Source organism: Macaca mulatta, chromosome 18 (genome assembly GCF_049350105.2).
Source record: "Macaca mulatta isolate MMU2019108-1 chromosome 18, T2T-MMU8v2.0, whole genome shotgun sequence".
Taxonomy (NCBI): Eukaryota; Metazoa; Chordata; class Mammalia; order Primates; family Cercopithecidae; genus Macaca; species Macaca mulatta.
In genome coordinates this window covers 65931828-65949161 of record NC_133423.1, presented here as the reverse complement: position 1 = coordinate 65949161, position 17334 = coordinate 65931828, and the positions used below count along the sequence as shown (strand labels likewise).

General features: G+C 42.9%; 1 protein-coding gene across 5 annotated transcripts in view; it reads right to left on the bottom strand.

Moving 5' to 3' along the window:
* Positions 1 to 17334, bottom strand: part of KCTD1 (potassium channel tetramerization domain containing 1) — a 200275-nt gene that overhangs the window by 16219 nt on the left and 166722 nt on the right. For all 5 annotated transcript variants that reach the window (XM_028837866.2, XM_028837864.2, XM_028837869.2 and 2 more), the window contains one exon: positions 6373 to 6517. In XM_028837866.2, coding sequence (XP_028693699.1) covers positions 6373 to 6517 — 145 coding nt within the window. The remainder of the gene's footprint in view (positions 1 to 6372; positions 6518 to 17334) is intronic.

The following is a 17334-nucleotide window of genomic DNA, read 5'->3' as shown; positions in this document are numbered from 1 at the left end:
AGTCACTATATGATCTTGAGGTGACAGGCATGAGGCCAGAATGTCAACACTGAGGATGGCAAAACGAAAAGACAGAAAGCCTCCTGGTCCTTGATAACATTGCTGGGCAGATACCTCTGCCAACAACCACAGGCCTCTGACTTCTCACGTGAGAAAAATGAATCTCCAATAGTGTAAGCCACTGTTCATTGGCTGTTCCCACTCTCGTGGCCGGAAGCATCCCTACCTCACAGCTGGCCAGATGGTGCTGCACAGTGAGTGATAGACGCACTGCGTGTGCATGGAGAATCGGGGGTACAGGTGAGCCTAAGCTACACTGGGCCCAGGTAGGTTTGCTGGGGGATGTGGTGAAAAAGATGAGTCCTGAATTCCAGTAAAGGCCAGGGGAATGGCTGTGTAGGCGCACAGAGGGGCATTTGTCAGGGGGCAAGAGGAGGGTGTGTCTGAGGGACAGAGAGAAGTCCTGTAGGGACATGTGGAGGGTGAGAGTGGGTGAGGTGGGCAGAGGCTAGAGCCTTCTGGGCCTTGTGGGCTGTGACAGGGATGTGGTGCTTTGCTCTGTGAGACAGAGGAATGAATGGAAGAAGCCGTGGCTGCTCATTTCTGCTTGACCCTCTGACTCTGGGAGGACGTGCAGCTCTCCAGGAAAATGCCTTGAAGACACAACAGAGCCGAGCATACGGCCCCCCCAGGTCTCCTGCCTGAGTCACTACATTCCTTAAGAGATACATGACCCTAGTCCTTGCCTTTTCTTCCATATGAGATAACGTCTGACAGGTTGGTGAGGACGCTTCTGTAATCTATAACACGCTGTACTCTTACACCCAAAGCTCGATGTATTCTGCTTGTGGCGTCTGAGCAAGCATCATGTGATTTTCCGAGTACTGAACCTCCACCGCCTGTATACAAGCTGTGGGCTGAAATCCTGTGTAGGACCTCAGTAAGACTTCTGAGTCGAACTAACTTTAATTCTTGAAAAGCTTGGTTTATCTTCTTCATTCCACAGTTTCAGGAACAAGAGAAAGTCCCTGCAGAGTTACAAGCAGGAGCAACTCCTGATACAGTATCCTTTTTAAAAAGTGTCACATGGTCAGGGATGGGGTAGGAGATAGTGGCCGGGAGAGAGAGAGGTGGGTGTAACTGTCAAAGGACTAGAGGAAGGATCCTTGTGGTGATGGAACTGTTCCGAACCTTGACTGTATCACTGTCAATATCCTGGTTGTGATAGTATTTTGCAAGATGTTATTACTGGGGGGAGCTGGGTAATACAGCATCTCTATTATTTCTTACAACTGCATGCAAATCTATAATGATGTCAAAATTAAAAGTTGAATTTTTAAAAAGCATCTCAGTTTCCATGCAGAGAATGAGTCAAAAAGGGGTTAAGAGTGGGAGAGTGGACTCCAATTATGAAGCCATTCCAAGGAGTCCAGAGAGCTGCTGGGCCTTGGGCTAGGGAGGTAGGATGAGGGCCGTGGACTGATTCGCGATGCGTCCAGGAGGTTAAGATGACGGACGCACTGACAGATCACGTGTGGGAGGCAAAGAAGAGGAAAAAGTCCAGAAGGACTGCAGGTTCCTTCCTTGAGCAAGTAGGTGGATCTGGCATCTTTTACCGAGATAGGATACAAAGGAAGAGGAGCAGATTTTGTTCTTGGTGGTGGTGGTGGCAGAGGGGGAGGCAGGCAGAGGGAGCTCATTTTTGGGCATGTAAAGTTTAAAGAGCGAATGAACTATCCAGGCAGGGATTCTGCGTCAGTATTTGGAAATGCGATCAGCTAAACATGAGGTGATTTTCATATTTGTACTAACCAAACCTTCTCCTGATGAAGTCCAGGCCATATATAACTTAGCAAAAAATATGAAATCCTATGGCAGTTTTTCCTTACTAGTATACATGTCTGTAGCTGTGACGACTTGACTTCTTTTTTGACAACTTTATTTTAAAATTGTTATTTTATTGTTTTATTTTAATGACCTAAGTCCTATGTGAATGCCTGCTCATTGTAAAAACTAATGATAAAATTCATACCAAAGCATATGGAACTAAAAGTGAAATATTCTCCCTTACCTCTTTCCAATTCTACTGCCTTTCCTCTAGGAAAAGATGAGAGAGTAAGAAGTCATTCCCCCACCTCTCCACATCATGCTTTGGCCCTTCTCTCTACAAGAGCTTACTTGCTCCCCAAAGTGGGAAAGGGTCCAGAGCTGACTGGGGAGCGCCTGACATTGGTGGCGCCAGGTTGGACTAGCGGCCGATCACTGCTGGAATCTGTGCCCTGAGCAGGGACCCAGCTTCCTGACTCCTCTTCCTGTCTCCATGTGCAGCAAGCACCTGCTTTTGAGAACAGGCCTCGTTCTCTCCCTAGGTCTCTCTGTTTCACCTGCAGCTGCTGTGGGATGCTGGCCTGCTCTCTTCAACTATGCTATTCATCAGCCGTGGCCTCGAAGACGTGGGGCTGCTGTCTAAACCCAGTCAGTTCCCTTGATCATGTCTGAGAGTGTGTGACCCCAGGTGCAGACTGAGGGCTGGAGGTAGAGACTGCACTTTGGCCTTGGGCCTGCAGAGTGCTGTCTAATTCAGCTATGATCTGAGAGCCCTGGATAAAATTTTTGCTCAAATTAATAAAGTAGCATGGAGAAAAAGGCAGGAAAGAGGTTCAAAAGTTGTCATGCCAAGAAAAAACTGTATACACTACGTTGAAAATTATCCTTGAACAGCCTCTAGGAAGGTACCATATTAGAAACTGCTCCTTGGAATACCATGCAGCCATAAAAAGGAACGAGATCATGTCCTTTGCAGGGATATGGATGAAGCTAGAAGCCATTATCCTCAGCAAACGGTAACACAGGAACAGAAAACCAAAAACTGTATGTTCTCACTTATAAGTGGGAGCTGAACAATGAGAACACAAGGACACAGGGAGGGGAACAACACACACTGGGGCCTGTAGGGGTAGGAGGAGGGAGAGCATCAGGATACATAACTAATGCATGCAGGGCTTAATACCTAGGTGATGGGTTGACAGGCGCAGCAAACCACCATGACATATGTTTACCTATGTAATAAACCTGCACGTCCTGCACACGCATCCCAGAACTTGAAATAAAATAATAACAATAATAATAATAAAAAAGAAATCGCTCCTCAATATGCTTCCTTTCCTGAGCTGGAAGAGATCACTACTGATGAAGCGGCTTTTGCTTAGGAGCCATGTTGCACAAACCAAGCCCGCATGTCTTCAAACCCTGGAATCAAGCTCAGTGCAGTGAGATGCACGCCATTGAGGGGGCCTTGGGAATTGCCCTTGGCTGGGAGCAGTGGGCTCCTGCGCCTTCCTCAGGCTCATTCCAGGGCTGCGGCAAGCTCATTCACTGGCTGCAGTTATTACACTCTCTCTATTTTCTTGCCAGTTGCATATAGTTGTTTCCATGTAAAATAAATGTGCACATGATGCAACTCCTCTGTGCTCTCTTTTCCATTTGGCTAATAATCCTTGGCATGTGCCCCACTGTTCAAAATCCTGAAGGAGAAGATAAATAAGGGGCCCCTGAGCTTCTCATGAACTTGGTATCTACCCTTCTGGATCTTTTTCTATGCATTTATATAAGCATACATACCTGATCTTTTACATAAATAGAAACATACTATACATATGGTTCTGCAACTTAATATTTTCACTGAATCATGGAATTATGGGATTTCCCCCGCACATATCAACAGATATAGATCTAACACATCTTTCAAACTAGTCCATAGTATGGATAGTCTATAATATTTGTAACCATTTGCCACTGCTGAACTTTCTTTTTTAGAAAGTCCAGTTTTTGCTATTATAAACATGACTATAATAAACATCCTACATATAAATATCTTTACATATTTATGTGACTATTTCTAGCAGATCAAAGTGTATGTGTATTTGAAACTTTAATATTTACTGCTGAATTGTCCTCCAAAAATGTTTAATGATTTTTACTTCCAACCACACTGTATGTTAGGGAACTAACACTGTATATTATACATCTTTTAAAATTTTGCCAATCTAATGGATAAAAGGGAGTATCTCATTTTATTTTTGTTTCTTTGATACAAAAGAGACTGAATGCCTTTTCAAATGTTTAATGCCAATTTCTGTTTTTTTCTTTGGGAAAATTTTGTTCATAGCTAAAAAATTTTTTCCACTGGGTTGTTTGTATGTTTCTTATAGATTTTTAAGATAGATCTTTTAGGACAGGTATTCATCTTTTGTTGCAAATATTTCTTATGGTCTGACACTTATCTTTTACTTGTATATGATGTCTTTAACTCAACTATTTTTTTTTTAAAGGATAGCTTCTGGGTAGGAAGTCTCATTTAGACAGGCCCTTTCTGCCTCAAAATTATACTTTTAGAAATTTCAGGGCCGGGCGCGGTGGCTCAAGCCTGTAATCTCAGCACTTTGGGAGGCTGAGACGGGTGGATCACGAGGTCAGGAGATCGAGACCATCCTGGCTAACATGGTGAAACCCCGTCTCTACTAAAAAATACAAAAAACTAGCCGGGCAAGGTGGTGGGCGCCTGTAGTCCCAGCTACTCGGGAGGCTGAGGCAGGAGAATGGCGTGAACCCAGGAGGCGGAGCTTGCAGTGAGCCGAGATCACGCCACTGCACTCCAGCCTGGGCGACAGAGCGAGACTCCGTCTCAAAAAAAAAAAAAAAAAAAAGAAATTTCTTTGTATTTTTTCCTAATACTTTTATTGCCCTTGTTTTTGTATTTATTTTTGAAATTTTGTGAATTTATGATGTAGGGCAGGGCTCTGGCTTTACAATTCCCTCAAATGTCTCAGTGCTGATCGTCTCAGCGCCTATTACTGACTACTGCTTTCTTTTCCCACTGATGTGAAATGCCACCTTTATAGTACATCCATTTCCTGTGTACCTGTACATCTATCTCTGGACCCTACTCTTCTCCATTGATTTGTATATTTCAGCGCTGTCAGAACCACACCTTTAAATTAACATAGCTCGAAAGTCTGTTTTGACATTGGTAGGACACATCCACATTACCCACCTTTATCACCATCACTATGACCAGAAATACTTTTTTTTTTTTTAGCTATCCTTACACTTTTTTTTCTTCTACACAAACTTTATAAATGGTTCAAATTTCATTTTGAAAACTCTATTACTTAAGTGGGTTTGTCCTGACTATACAGAATAATTTGAGGATAACTGACATCTTAACAATATTGAGGTTTCCCATCCAGGAACCTAGAATGTTTCCTCATTTATTCAACTGTTTTACAGTTGTATGGAGAGATTTGTGGTTTTCTTAATCAGCCTTTGCTTGTCTCTTGTTAGGTTTATTCCTAGGTGTTATAATTTTTGCTGTATATTTTTCTATTATAGTTTACAATTGGCTCTTGCTATTCTCTAAAAAGGCTATTGACTGGCCGGGCACAGTGGCTCATGCTTGTAATCCCAGCATGTTGGGAGGCTGAGGCAGGCGGATCACCTGAGGTATGGAGTTTGAGACCAGCCTGCCCAACATGGCGAAACCCCATCTCTACTAAAAATAGGAAAAATTAGCCTGGCGTGGTTGTGGGCACCTGTAATCCCAGCTACTCAGGAGGCTGAGGCAGGAGAATTGCTTGAACCCAGGAGGCAGAGGTTGCGGTGAGCCAAGATCACACGTCTGCACTCCAACCTGGGAGACAAGAGCGAAACTCCGTCTCAAAAAAAAAAAAAAAAGCTGTATATTGATCCTGAATTGAGCTGCTTTAATGAGTTCTTTATAAGTTCTAATAGCATTAAGTTGGCTCTTTAGAATCATCCAACTGAAGAAACATTATCAGCTGCAAAAATTACATTTTCGTAAATTCCCTTCTAATATTAACACTTTCTATTTGTTCTCCTTGTCTGACTCCATTGCCTAGAGTTACCAGCACAACGTGGGCTATCTCAGCGTGACTAACCTTAACACTTGTTTCTAACTGTAAAGGGAACAATTCTAAAATTTTACTGTTCATGTATGCTTTCGATTTCTGGGTGCGGGGAGGGGAAGTCTTCATTAAGCTAAGAAAGTTTTCTTTTATTCTCTAGCTCTCTAAGACATATCAGAAATGAGCTTTGAATTTAATCAACTCCTTTTCAGTTTGTTCAAGTGAATTATAATTCAATTCTTTAAATGCAAAGTGATCCTATTTTAGTCATGTAGAAGTTTAATGACCATATCCACTATTTCATGAATACAGCATAACCATGTGAAAGAGAACTCTGGCACCTTTCGAGTTGGTGTATGTTAATAATGTAGAACTAGAAATATGTTTTTGGAGCACATAAAAAAAATCACATATTTATGCTATTGGTGATTTAACATGGATCCCTCACCTTGAAATCATCAGGAATGAGGAGTTTGGATGTTCGTAGAAAATTCAAGATATATCTGAACATCTGTCCATCTCTGTCAATGAAATAGTGCTGTTTGAGACTGTCCAAAACAATGGGCTCTGTACCATCAAAAAGTCTTCCGATTCTGTGATAGAAAAGAGGGAACAGTGAAGACAATTAGATCAATTGTTCAGCCACTGAGACTAAGAGGTGACTTTTATCACTGTCAAAGGTAGCACTTTTGAAGATGGCAGTAGGGAAAAATCACGATTGTCTGCAAAGTGTTGGTCCCTGCTTGATAAATATCTCAGGATGAGACCATTCAAAATAGTCCTAGGCTCTGTCAAATAAATTCTTTTATTCACTGTCTTTCCCCTGCAAAGAAAATGTTCCTGATGTGGTGATTATGGCTAAGTGCTGTCACTATAATGGAAGGTCACATCTTTCCCCGTGTTACTTAAAACAAGCTTCTCTGCTACTTAAAAAATGTTATTGCTCCAAAGTGTCTTTGAAACAGATTCTACTAAAAAAGCAATTTTGTTTTTAAGAAATCGTTTTCTGAGTTTTTGTCACCCATGAATCCCAAACTTTCTAAAAATAAGGCAAAGTCTATATGTTGACACCTACATTTAATGATAAAAAAAGAATAATTTAAAATACCACTCATCTAGGTGAATATGTTTTCCAATAACAATAGACACTACAGTTTCTTAGGTCTCAGCAAAAAGCATTTTTAACAGCCAGGCATCATTACAAAAAAATATTTGGCCACCCCCAAAATATGACCTGTTGAGGAACATGAGTAACTACGCTTAAAAACAAGAATCCATAATATGCTTTTCCCAATTTTGGAATGAACATTTGTATGGTGTGCTGCAGTTAAAAGTGTTTTGCATCTATCATTTATCCCATTAATAAAGGCTGAACCTATACACATTAGTATATGCTCAGTTAATAGAAGGTGGTCATATCTATACTGTGAAAACACAGAGGGCTGGCTAATGACATGCAAACATTCCATATCAGAGAATAGAATAGAATTTACACACTAGAAATCAGTTCCTGTACCAAAAGGTACATTTTACTTTCATTAACAGTGTGGGCAGGCAAATGGCTCCATTTTTTAACGAAAAGCTTTTGCTGATCTCCTAACAAATTTCTCTCTGATTTGGAATAACATCATTCTGTTGCTCTGAAGATCTTGAAATTATACATTTTCTAATCTTAGGTTGAAGTGGGGCAGGTGTAATGATAAATCAATAATTCCACCCCTCTTAAAATACAACAAACAAACAAGTAGGAAAGCTACTTTCCTCTCTCCCCCAAAAGAAAGGCATGTGAATTTTTGTTTCAACAAAAATCTTGTAAAGATAATTTTAAAACTCATGTTTTAAAATCATTTTTAAAAACCCATGTTACCTTACTCTGAAGGCAGTAAGGGCAAAGAGGAAAGCAAGTACATATGGTAGGGTTATTTTCTAAAATTCAATAAATATTTTTGAGCTAGTGTTTTATCCAACTTTCCATGAATTGCCCGTGATTATCTAGGGTGTGGATTACAACCTTTCTGGGATTCTTTCACTGCATGCCACCTAGTCATTCATTTCTCACTGGCACATCAATCAAACAGTAGGCTTGAAACTAAACTATGCTTAGTCACTTACTTCTAATGTTTCCAGGACAATTTGATACAGGATGAAAAAGAATGAGATTTGTTTGCCTATTATTAAAACATTTTACTCTTCACTCTTAATAACATGATAAATTTCCAGTTGACAGGGGAAGAAAAGGGAGCTATATTAAGTGCTTTCCAGATGCCTTGTACCATCCTTAGTACTTTATATATGTAACAAACCCATTATCTTCATTTTAAAGATGAAGAAATAGGCTTGAAAAGATGACTAACTTGCCCAACTAGTTAAGCAGCATTGGGGGATCTGTGCACAGTCTGTCTGGTCCTAGAGGGGCCTCCCTTACAACAATCGGAATGAAAAGAATTACCAATATCGAATGAAAGCTTATGGTCTAGAGTTTTATTTCTGCCATATATTCGGGGAGTGAGAATTTTACAATGAAATCCAAGCACCTATACCGAAATAAGTCAGTATCAGTGATCCTGTCACTTTACTAAGAGAGGAAAAGTAGGTATTTTGTTCTTTTAAAAATCCTGTTTTTAAATTTTTAGATAAACTCTCATTTTCAGGTCTAGACTTGGATGTACGCTTGCACAGAATGAGTGATTAATAAACCTATACGGAGTGAACGTGTAAAGGAATCAGGACTGAGGAGTGCGGAATGAGAATGGGGTTTGGCTAGTTACTAGCTGTAATCTAGGTGAATCGACTTCTTTGTCTCCATTTCTTTTTAAAAATTAAGTCTCACTTTGTTTTATAAAATAACTTTAACTTTTTCTCGGGGTTGATGAGGAAATTCAGTGTGCTCATGGTGAGCTCAAAAAATGCACAGCAATAGAAAGTATTCCAAGCCAGCCAACAAAAATTTCTATAAAAGCAACTCTTAGAAGACTGCAAGTGCTAAGGCACAGGATTTAAGGAGAAAAAGGAACAATCCTGGAAGTGCATTGTTTATAGACCTTTCTAAAAATAGGAGAGAAGTGTCATTTAAATGGTTTTTAGGATGCAAAAACCAAGAATAAAAAACAACATCGGGTGTGGATACAATGAAGCATCTTCACTTCCAACGTAGTTAAAATAGAAAAAAGCTGCAAAGAGCAGAGCAGGAGGGAGAGGCGAAGCGAGAACTTGCAGAGCTGGCCCGCGAGTAACCTAGAAGCCGCCTGGCCGTCCGGGCGGGAGAGAGAGTGGGGAGAACTGGACTCTTCAGGCGGCCTCCACCAAGATCAGAGGAGACGAAAAGCTGAGGAAGGCCTGGATTCCACCCAGCACAAGAGGAACCCTAGCCAGGGAATTTTTCTCATGAGGGGGTCCAGTCAAAGGGCAGCAAGCAAGGCCCAGGCCCTGTCTGGGGCCCCCTTGCCTGGTGGAACCGCAGGCCCCCGCCAGGCCGTGGGAAGGAACGCGGCGGCCAGCTCGGCCAGACCTGATGGAAGGGGCTGAAAAACGCGCGCTGCCAGGGCAGGAAAGGCCGCGTGGGCTCCGTGGGAGCCGAGCCGGCAAGGGTTGTGGAGAGAAAGGGGAAAGGGCTGGAAGGGATGAGCGCTTGGGCCGCAGAGGCACAGGCCTGGCGGAGGTGAAAGCCTCTCGGAGAAGAAAACGTTCCCCATTGGAAGCAACAAACGTTAGGAGTAATGACAAGAAACGCAGGGCTGCTGATTTCTGCCAACTTTAAAAGGAGGAACGTTGGAGTTGTGAAAACACGGCGGAGGGGACATGTGGTGCCAAGGGTCGTAAAATGGCGTCCCTGGGTGGTGTTTGAGATTGCAGGGCTGTGGTGTGGAAAAGTATTGTTTGGCTAAGCAAATAATGGGGAAAATCGGCACAGGCTGTATTTCTTGTGGACATGTGAATGGAGTTACAAATCACACTGCAGTGATTTGTAAACTCTGGTGCCTGAAAACTATGTGGAACTCATTACAGTTTACTAACCTTGGAGAACATTCCTGTTTTCCAACTAACCAAGACCAAGCTGGCTCCAGACGACGTATGGCTGGTTTTGGATTTTTTTTTTTTTTTTTTTTTCACTCATTGAATCAAGTGGCAATGCTGAGAATGACTTTCTTCCACCAATTTCTTTTTGTTTTTTAAGGATGATCATTACTATTTTAACTAACTTTTTTTTTACTTTTTAAAACATTTTATTTTGAACAATTTCAAACTTATGCCAAAGCAGAGAAAATAATAGAATGAACCCCCATATGACCATCAACCAGCTTCAAAAGCTGTCAATTCCTGGTTAATTTTGTTTCAACTCTACCTCTGTGCCTCACTCTCCTTTCAACTGGTAATTCTGAGGTATATCTCAAACACTGTATTATTTTACTGTACATATCTCATAAACTAGTAAGATTAGAAAGTTCACTAAAAATATGTTCACTAAAAAAAGTTCATTAAAAACAACAGATACTGAATTCCACTGTTAATACTAGCTTTTTAATATTAGCATTCTGAGGCCGGGCATGGTGGCTCATGCCTGTAATCCCAGCACTTTGGGAGGCCGAGGCAGGCAGATCCCAAGGTCAGGAGTTCAAGACGAGCCTGACCAACATGGTGAAACCCCGTCTCTACTAAAAATACAAAATTAGCCGGGCGTGGTGGCGTGCACCTGTAATCCCAGCTACTCTGGAGGCTGAGGCAGAAATTGCTTGAACCCGGGAGATGGAGGATGCAGTGAGCCAAGATCGCATCACTGCGCTCTAGCCTGGGCAACAGAGCGAGACTTTGTCTTAAAAAAAAAAAAAAAAATAGTGCTCTGTTGATTACTCTTGTTTATAGAGCAAGTAATGCAAGACCTAATCTCTGAGGAAACCAAGCTTATTTGGTGGGAAGTGAGTCTGGTTTTCTCCACTCTCCCTGGCATCGTGTGCTGTCCATACTGTGCATTAAAGAATAGTCTTAAGTCAAAGAGAGTATAGGGCTAGGATCCTACATTTGGCTTAGTGTGAATCATTCATTAAGAATTTTTTTCTTGTGTATTCATTCATTTTATGAACCTGATTTCTCTAATTTCCTGTGACTCAGGTTCTTAAGAATTTCTCTTTCTTTCTTTCTTGTGTAATCATTCAGTTACTCATTCACTCTTTCCACCAGTATTAGTGGGGGCTCACTATGCCAGATACAGGGGATGCAGTAGTAAATCAGCCACAGTCCTTGCTTTTGTGGAATTTAAGTCGTCGGGGCTGGGAGTGCAGGTCAGGTACAGTGTGATCAAGTGTGTCACTGGGTATGTACAGTGGGCTCAGGAGGTGCACCTGGATCACCTAACTCAATCTGGGGTTGGCAGGGAAGAAAGAGAAAGCTCATCGGAGACCTGAAGGAGAAGAAGTTGGCCAGGTACAGGGGCGGGAGGTAAGGTTAGGTAAGCAGGGAGAAGGGTGGGGAAGATACAAAGGCTTGTAGCCAAACCCTGCCACGTGATTACTCTCTATTGGGGTGTAGTCAGGCTGGCTGAGAAACGAGGCTGGAGCAGCAGAAGCCAGATTGTAAAAAGCCATGTGAGCCGGGTCAAGGAGTTTAGATTTGGTCTCAAGGGCAATGGGGACTGGTGTCAGGCTATGTTGTCAGGGACAGTAAGTAAAAGAGCACATTTAGGAGTGAGACAGAGTCAAGATGCCACATCTGAAATCACACCTTCTCACAGACACAGCTTCTGGCTTACCCAAATCCTGTCTGTTTTGCCTTGCTTTGACTACGTCATTTGCATAATGCAGTGGTTCTTAACCCTGGCTACACGGTGGCATCACCTGGGCAACTCTGAAAAAATAATGATGCTGGCTCCCCACCCCCAGCTATTCTGATGTAATTGGTCGGGAATGAAGCCCAGGCATCTGTATTTCTTTAAAAAAAACTCTGTAAGTCTCAACTGAGTTGACAACCAGTGTAAAGGAGGTTGAGCAGAGAGACGAAAGAGGAGGCAAGTAAATCTCAATGGAGACCCTGTCATTCTGAAGTGTCACAGCATACTTTCTCAAACTGTGAAGGATCTCCAGGACAACCAAATTCAGCCTCTCATTTACAAATGGAGACACCGAGTCCCAAATATATAACACTCAAGGGCGCATGGCTGGATAGACACAGAGCTGGCTCCAGACCCCAGCATGCTGCCCCTGTGGTGATCGGCACAATGGTCAAGTTCAAGCCTACGGGAGACAACGGCTTTAATGCCAGTTACTACTCATTGAATAGCATTATGTGCCAAAGAGTGAGCTGGCTGCTTTAAGGGTTTGTATCTCATTTAATCTTTACAATGAGGTCAAGGAAATCATTGGTAGACTGAGAAGATACCCTACACTGAACAGAACCAAACCAAACTGAAACACCCCAAGACTTCTTAGGTTCCTTTCAAACTGCTGTTACAACTGTAAAGAGGTCTGAGGAGGGATGGGAAAGAGGACTCCCAGGGAAATGGAAACCTCTGAGAAGAGTAGTATACGTGAGGCTCCGTCTCCATTTACCTTGCAGCTCTTGTTCCATTATATGCTGTGTCCCTACACTTAATCCTGAAAACTCTTATGGGATTTGTCGCTTTACAGCTAAGGAAGTTTAGCTTGAAGAGGCTGCCAACTCTGCCAAAGCTGCCTTCTGGCTCCAGGCTCTATATACCCCACCCTTCCCATACTGCGCTGTCCAGGGCACCCCATGCCACCTCATGCACCAAGGCATGTAACTCAACACCAGGCCCAGCTTTACCGAGAGGCCGGCAGGTTAATCCTTCCAACTCTCCCCTGCGGTCCATGCGTGGTAATTACAGAGGGAGGGCTCATCTGCATTGCTGCAGGATCGACCAACCCAGAGCGGGCGGATGCATCCTGCTCAGGGGTGAGGCTGGGGAAAGAAGTGCAAAGGGAAGGGCACCGGTGGTTGGGCCCTTTTATCCATTTGGCTCTCCTTTGCCAAGAAATGCCTTTTTTCCTCTACGTCTAGGCTTCCAAGCCATGGGAAATAAGGTTTGGATTTTAGGAAAAGATTTCATTTAGATTCCGGTCCAGATTTATTTTGCTGGCCAAGAGATTCAGCGGCTGCTTACAAATGACATCTTTAGCATTTGGAGATATTTAATTACAAAAGTGATACCTGCTCATGTTGTCAACGGGAAAAGTATAGAGGGTGAAGAAGCAGCAAAACAGAAGAACAATCTGCTGTGAGCCCACCACTCAGCAGGAAACTACTTTTTAAAATCTGATTTAAAGAGTATTTTTCTTTCTTTTCTTTTTCATTTTTGTTTGGGAGTGAGTCTCGCTCTGTTACCCAGGCTGGAGGGCAGTGGCATGATCTCGGCTCGCTGCAACCTCTGCCTCCCGGGTCAAAGTGATTCTCCTGCCTCAGCCTCCTGAGTAGCCGAGATTACAGGCACCTGCCACCATGCCCGGCTAATTTTTGTATTTTTAGTAGAGTTGGGGTTTCACCATGTTAGCCAGGCTGGTCTTGAACTCCTGACCTCAGGTGATCCTCCCACCACAGCCTCCCAAAGTACTGGGATTACAGGCATGAGCCACCATGCCTGGCCTAATGAGTATATTTCCATTGAACCATTTTGTTTTTGGAAGCACTTGTAGCTTCATACATTTTTTTTTTTTTTTTTTTTTTTTTTTTTGAGACGGAGTCTCACTCTGCCGCCCAGGCTGGAGTGCAGTGGCCGGATCTCGGCTCACTGCAAGCTCCGCCTCCCGGGTTTACGCCATTCTCCTGCCTCAGCCTCCCGAGTAGCTGGGACTACAGGCGCCCGCCACCTCGCCCGGCTAGTTTTTTGTATTTTTTAGTAGAGACGGGGTTTCACCGTGTTAGCCAGGATGGTCTCGATCTCCTGACCTCATGATCCGCCCGTCTCGGCCTCCCAAAGTGCTGGGATTACAGGCTTGAGCCACCGCGCCCGGCCGCTTCATACATTTTTATGGCTACTAATTTGCATTCCCAACCAACTTTTTTTCCTAATGTCTGAAACCTAAGATAGATAAATCCAGGGTGGAGGCTGGGTGAAGGTGTGGAAGTTGTGTGCATGCACAATGGGGATGGTGTGTGTGTATGTGTGTGTGTGCACATAAGAGGCATGTGCAGAGCTGACACCACAGGTGCAACCTAAACTCAGGACAGCAGGAAGGGAAGGAGTCCTGGAAAGAGGAGATGGTGTTGCAAACAAAGGGTTCCTTTGCCTCCTTTCTGCTGAGATGAGAGAGGAACGAAACAAAGTGGGTGGAAGGGAAGGAAATGCTAGGTTAATACACGAAACGTTTGGAAAAATAGGGGTTCAATATTGTATTCTCCCTATGTTTGCAAATATTTTTGAATGTCCATAATAAAACGTTTTTCTGTTAGAAAAGAGAATGCTATGCTGGAGATAATTATAGTGTAAAAAATATCATTAGTCAATTAGTTGTTTCAGAAGTCTGCATTATCATAAACAGCATTTAATTTGTTTAAAGTATTATAACTGTTAAAAATTCCAGGAATAGCTCTTTAAGATTTCCAGACTCAAGAAATTTCATCTATATTTCATGAACACAGATAAAAATTAAGTCAGAGCTTGTTACAGAAATGGATAGAAGTACTTTAAGAGAAGGGGGAAATACCTTCTAAGTAAAAACAAACAAAACAAATTATATCTACTTATGAGGATATAATGTTTCTAGTACCTGTTCCCTGAGGTGGCATCATTTTCTTAAATGATACATAGAACTGAAGAAAGTAGGGGAGAAAGGAAAGGCAAGTTTGAAATATAAGAAAAAGTATGAGCGCAATAACAAGTCAGGAACTCGGCATTGTGGAGAATCCATCACAGGGCCACTCAGGGGTAGCTGATTCTCCAGTAAGCTTATTAATCCTCCCCTGACTGTGGTTAGAACATTTTTAAAAATTAGAGGGTTATACTGCCTTTTTACTATGAAAAGTACTATTACAATGAAACTGAACTTTTTAAGAATTGACATAAGTAGACTTTTTGTTTCTTCATTTACTGAATGCCCACCATGTTCCCTGTTCTCTTTGGGGCCTTAAACTGGGCATGATATGGTCCCATTGGGTGTCATGGAAGGACAGAGGAGAGGGAACCAGCTGGCCTAGGCAGGCAGGGCAGGCCTCCTGCTGGAGGCGATGACTCTGCAGGGTCTGGAGTAAGGGGAAGTGCACAGGGGCTTGGAGAAGAGATTTTAGCCTGAGGGCTCAGCTGGAGAGAGGCCACGGAGGCAGGAAAGAACATGATGTGTGATGGGCGAGGTACAGACACAGCCAGTGAAGAGCATTTCTCTCAGTATTGACCTGAGCGGGGTAGGTAAGGGCACCATTATTCACAAGAGTTTTGGCACAGCCCTTCAGTCATGTCTTAGGAACTTCCTGGCATGTTCAGCTCCAAGACCCATAGACCTGGGTTTGAAACTTGCCTTGAGTTTTGATTTCTTCACCTGAGCAATGGGATAATACCTACCTCAAATAGTTCTCATGAGGAATAAGTGGATATCTAATAAGCCCTACATTGAACTGAGTGTTCATCTGTGCGGGGCACACTATAGAGTCTTGACACCTCCATGAGGTAGGTACTGTTATCCCTGTTTTACAGGCAAGGACACCTGGCCAGCTAATCAACAGTGAGGCCACATTTCACAACCAGGCGGCTGGACCACAGGGTCCAGCTGGGACCCACATCCTCACTGTGGCCATTCTACTGCTCAGTAAAGCACTGTGCATGGCCTTGGTAAATGCTGACAGATGTGCATCCTTGGGAGACGATGTGCTATGCCAAAACAGAGTTCTGACTGAACAGAAAATCCTGCATGCATCTTGAATTGAAAGAAAACTTTTAAGATCACCTGGGCCTGTTCTCTGACTTGAGTGTTTAAACATGATTTCTAGGGCAAATGGCTATTTGTGTAAGATCAGTCCAGGATCAGATCATCGTAACCTCCCTGGGAAGCCCAATTTAGTATTTTTTCAGCTAGAACAGTTTCTGTTTAGGTTTTCCCTCACTTTTTATTTGGGCAGGCGAGCACGAACATATGCACAGAGCCTGCCCCCACAGCCCACGCCCACCTTCCTCCCAACACTGTTCTATATTTGGAGGTATTTCTGACACACTCCTTAGTCTCTTCTCTTAATTTAAAACTCCATAATTTGTTTTCCATTTCACAATAATAATTACTATTCAGAGAAAAAAATGTTAAAATAGCCAACATGTATTAAGCATATCAAGTACTCCGCTAAAAACTTTATGGATTATCTAATTTAATCTTTTTTTTTTTTTTTTCTTTTTGCCCAGGCTGGAGTGCAGTGGCATGATCTCGGCTCACTGCAACCTTCATCTCCTGGGTTCAAGTGATTTTCCTGCTTCAGCCTCCTGAGTACCTGAGATTACAGGTGTGCGCCACCATGGCCAGCTGATTTTTGTATTTTAGTAGAGATGGGGTTTCACCATGTTGGCCCCCACGTCTTGAACTCCTGACCTCAAGCGATCTGCCCCACTTGGCCTCCCAAAGTGTTGGGATTACAGGTGTGAGCCACCGGACCCGGCCCTGATTTAATCTTATTGCAGCTCTATAAAGTATTTTGATTTTCCTGATGGAGAAACTGAGTTACAGAGCCATCGAGTAACTTGCCAAGGGTTTCTGAGCTACATAGTCTATTGTCCCTGAAGAGTGAGGGCCAGCCCATGCTTGAAGCTGTCCCTGACTCACAGTGTCCGTCTGTCCCATAAGTCCCAGCTCCTTTCCTGCTCTGGCACCTCCTGCCAATCTTTCTTCATGTCGCAGTTGTGCTTTTTGTTACAGAACAAACTCTTTTGCATGTGTTCCCAATGAACTTAATCTGCGTTGGAAGGACTATTCCTATTCCTGGGTTTCTCAGTATTAGCAACCCTAACTACTGGACTGGGGCCTTCCTGTGTGAAGAAACATTCTTGATTCTTCATCTGTGGTGTCAACAGCTCTAACAAATGGAACAGACTCTGGGCCCATCCCCGTGTGACTGCTGCTCTCCAGGTGGCCCCATCTCTCCCTATTTTTTGATTATTTCCCTTGGTGTTTTACTGTTCCAGACTGTTAGAATTAACTTACATGTCACTGCGGTCACTTCATATAAAAACGTCAGATTAATTATATGGCACTATGAGAGGAGTATGGCCAAGCCAGCTGTATGTATTTTCAATTTTACAATTTTTCCCACTTGCAATCATGCCAGCAAAAGAACAGCCTACAATGAAAGTATTTAAACCTTTTGCTTTTTACCTATACGTGAAAAACCAGAGGCTTAACACAGTGCTTAATTCAGAAAAAGAGAACTAGAAAATAGATGTAATTTACTTACAGACTAAGTAAATACTTTTTGGACACCTAACAGAAGA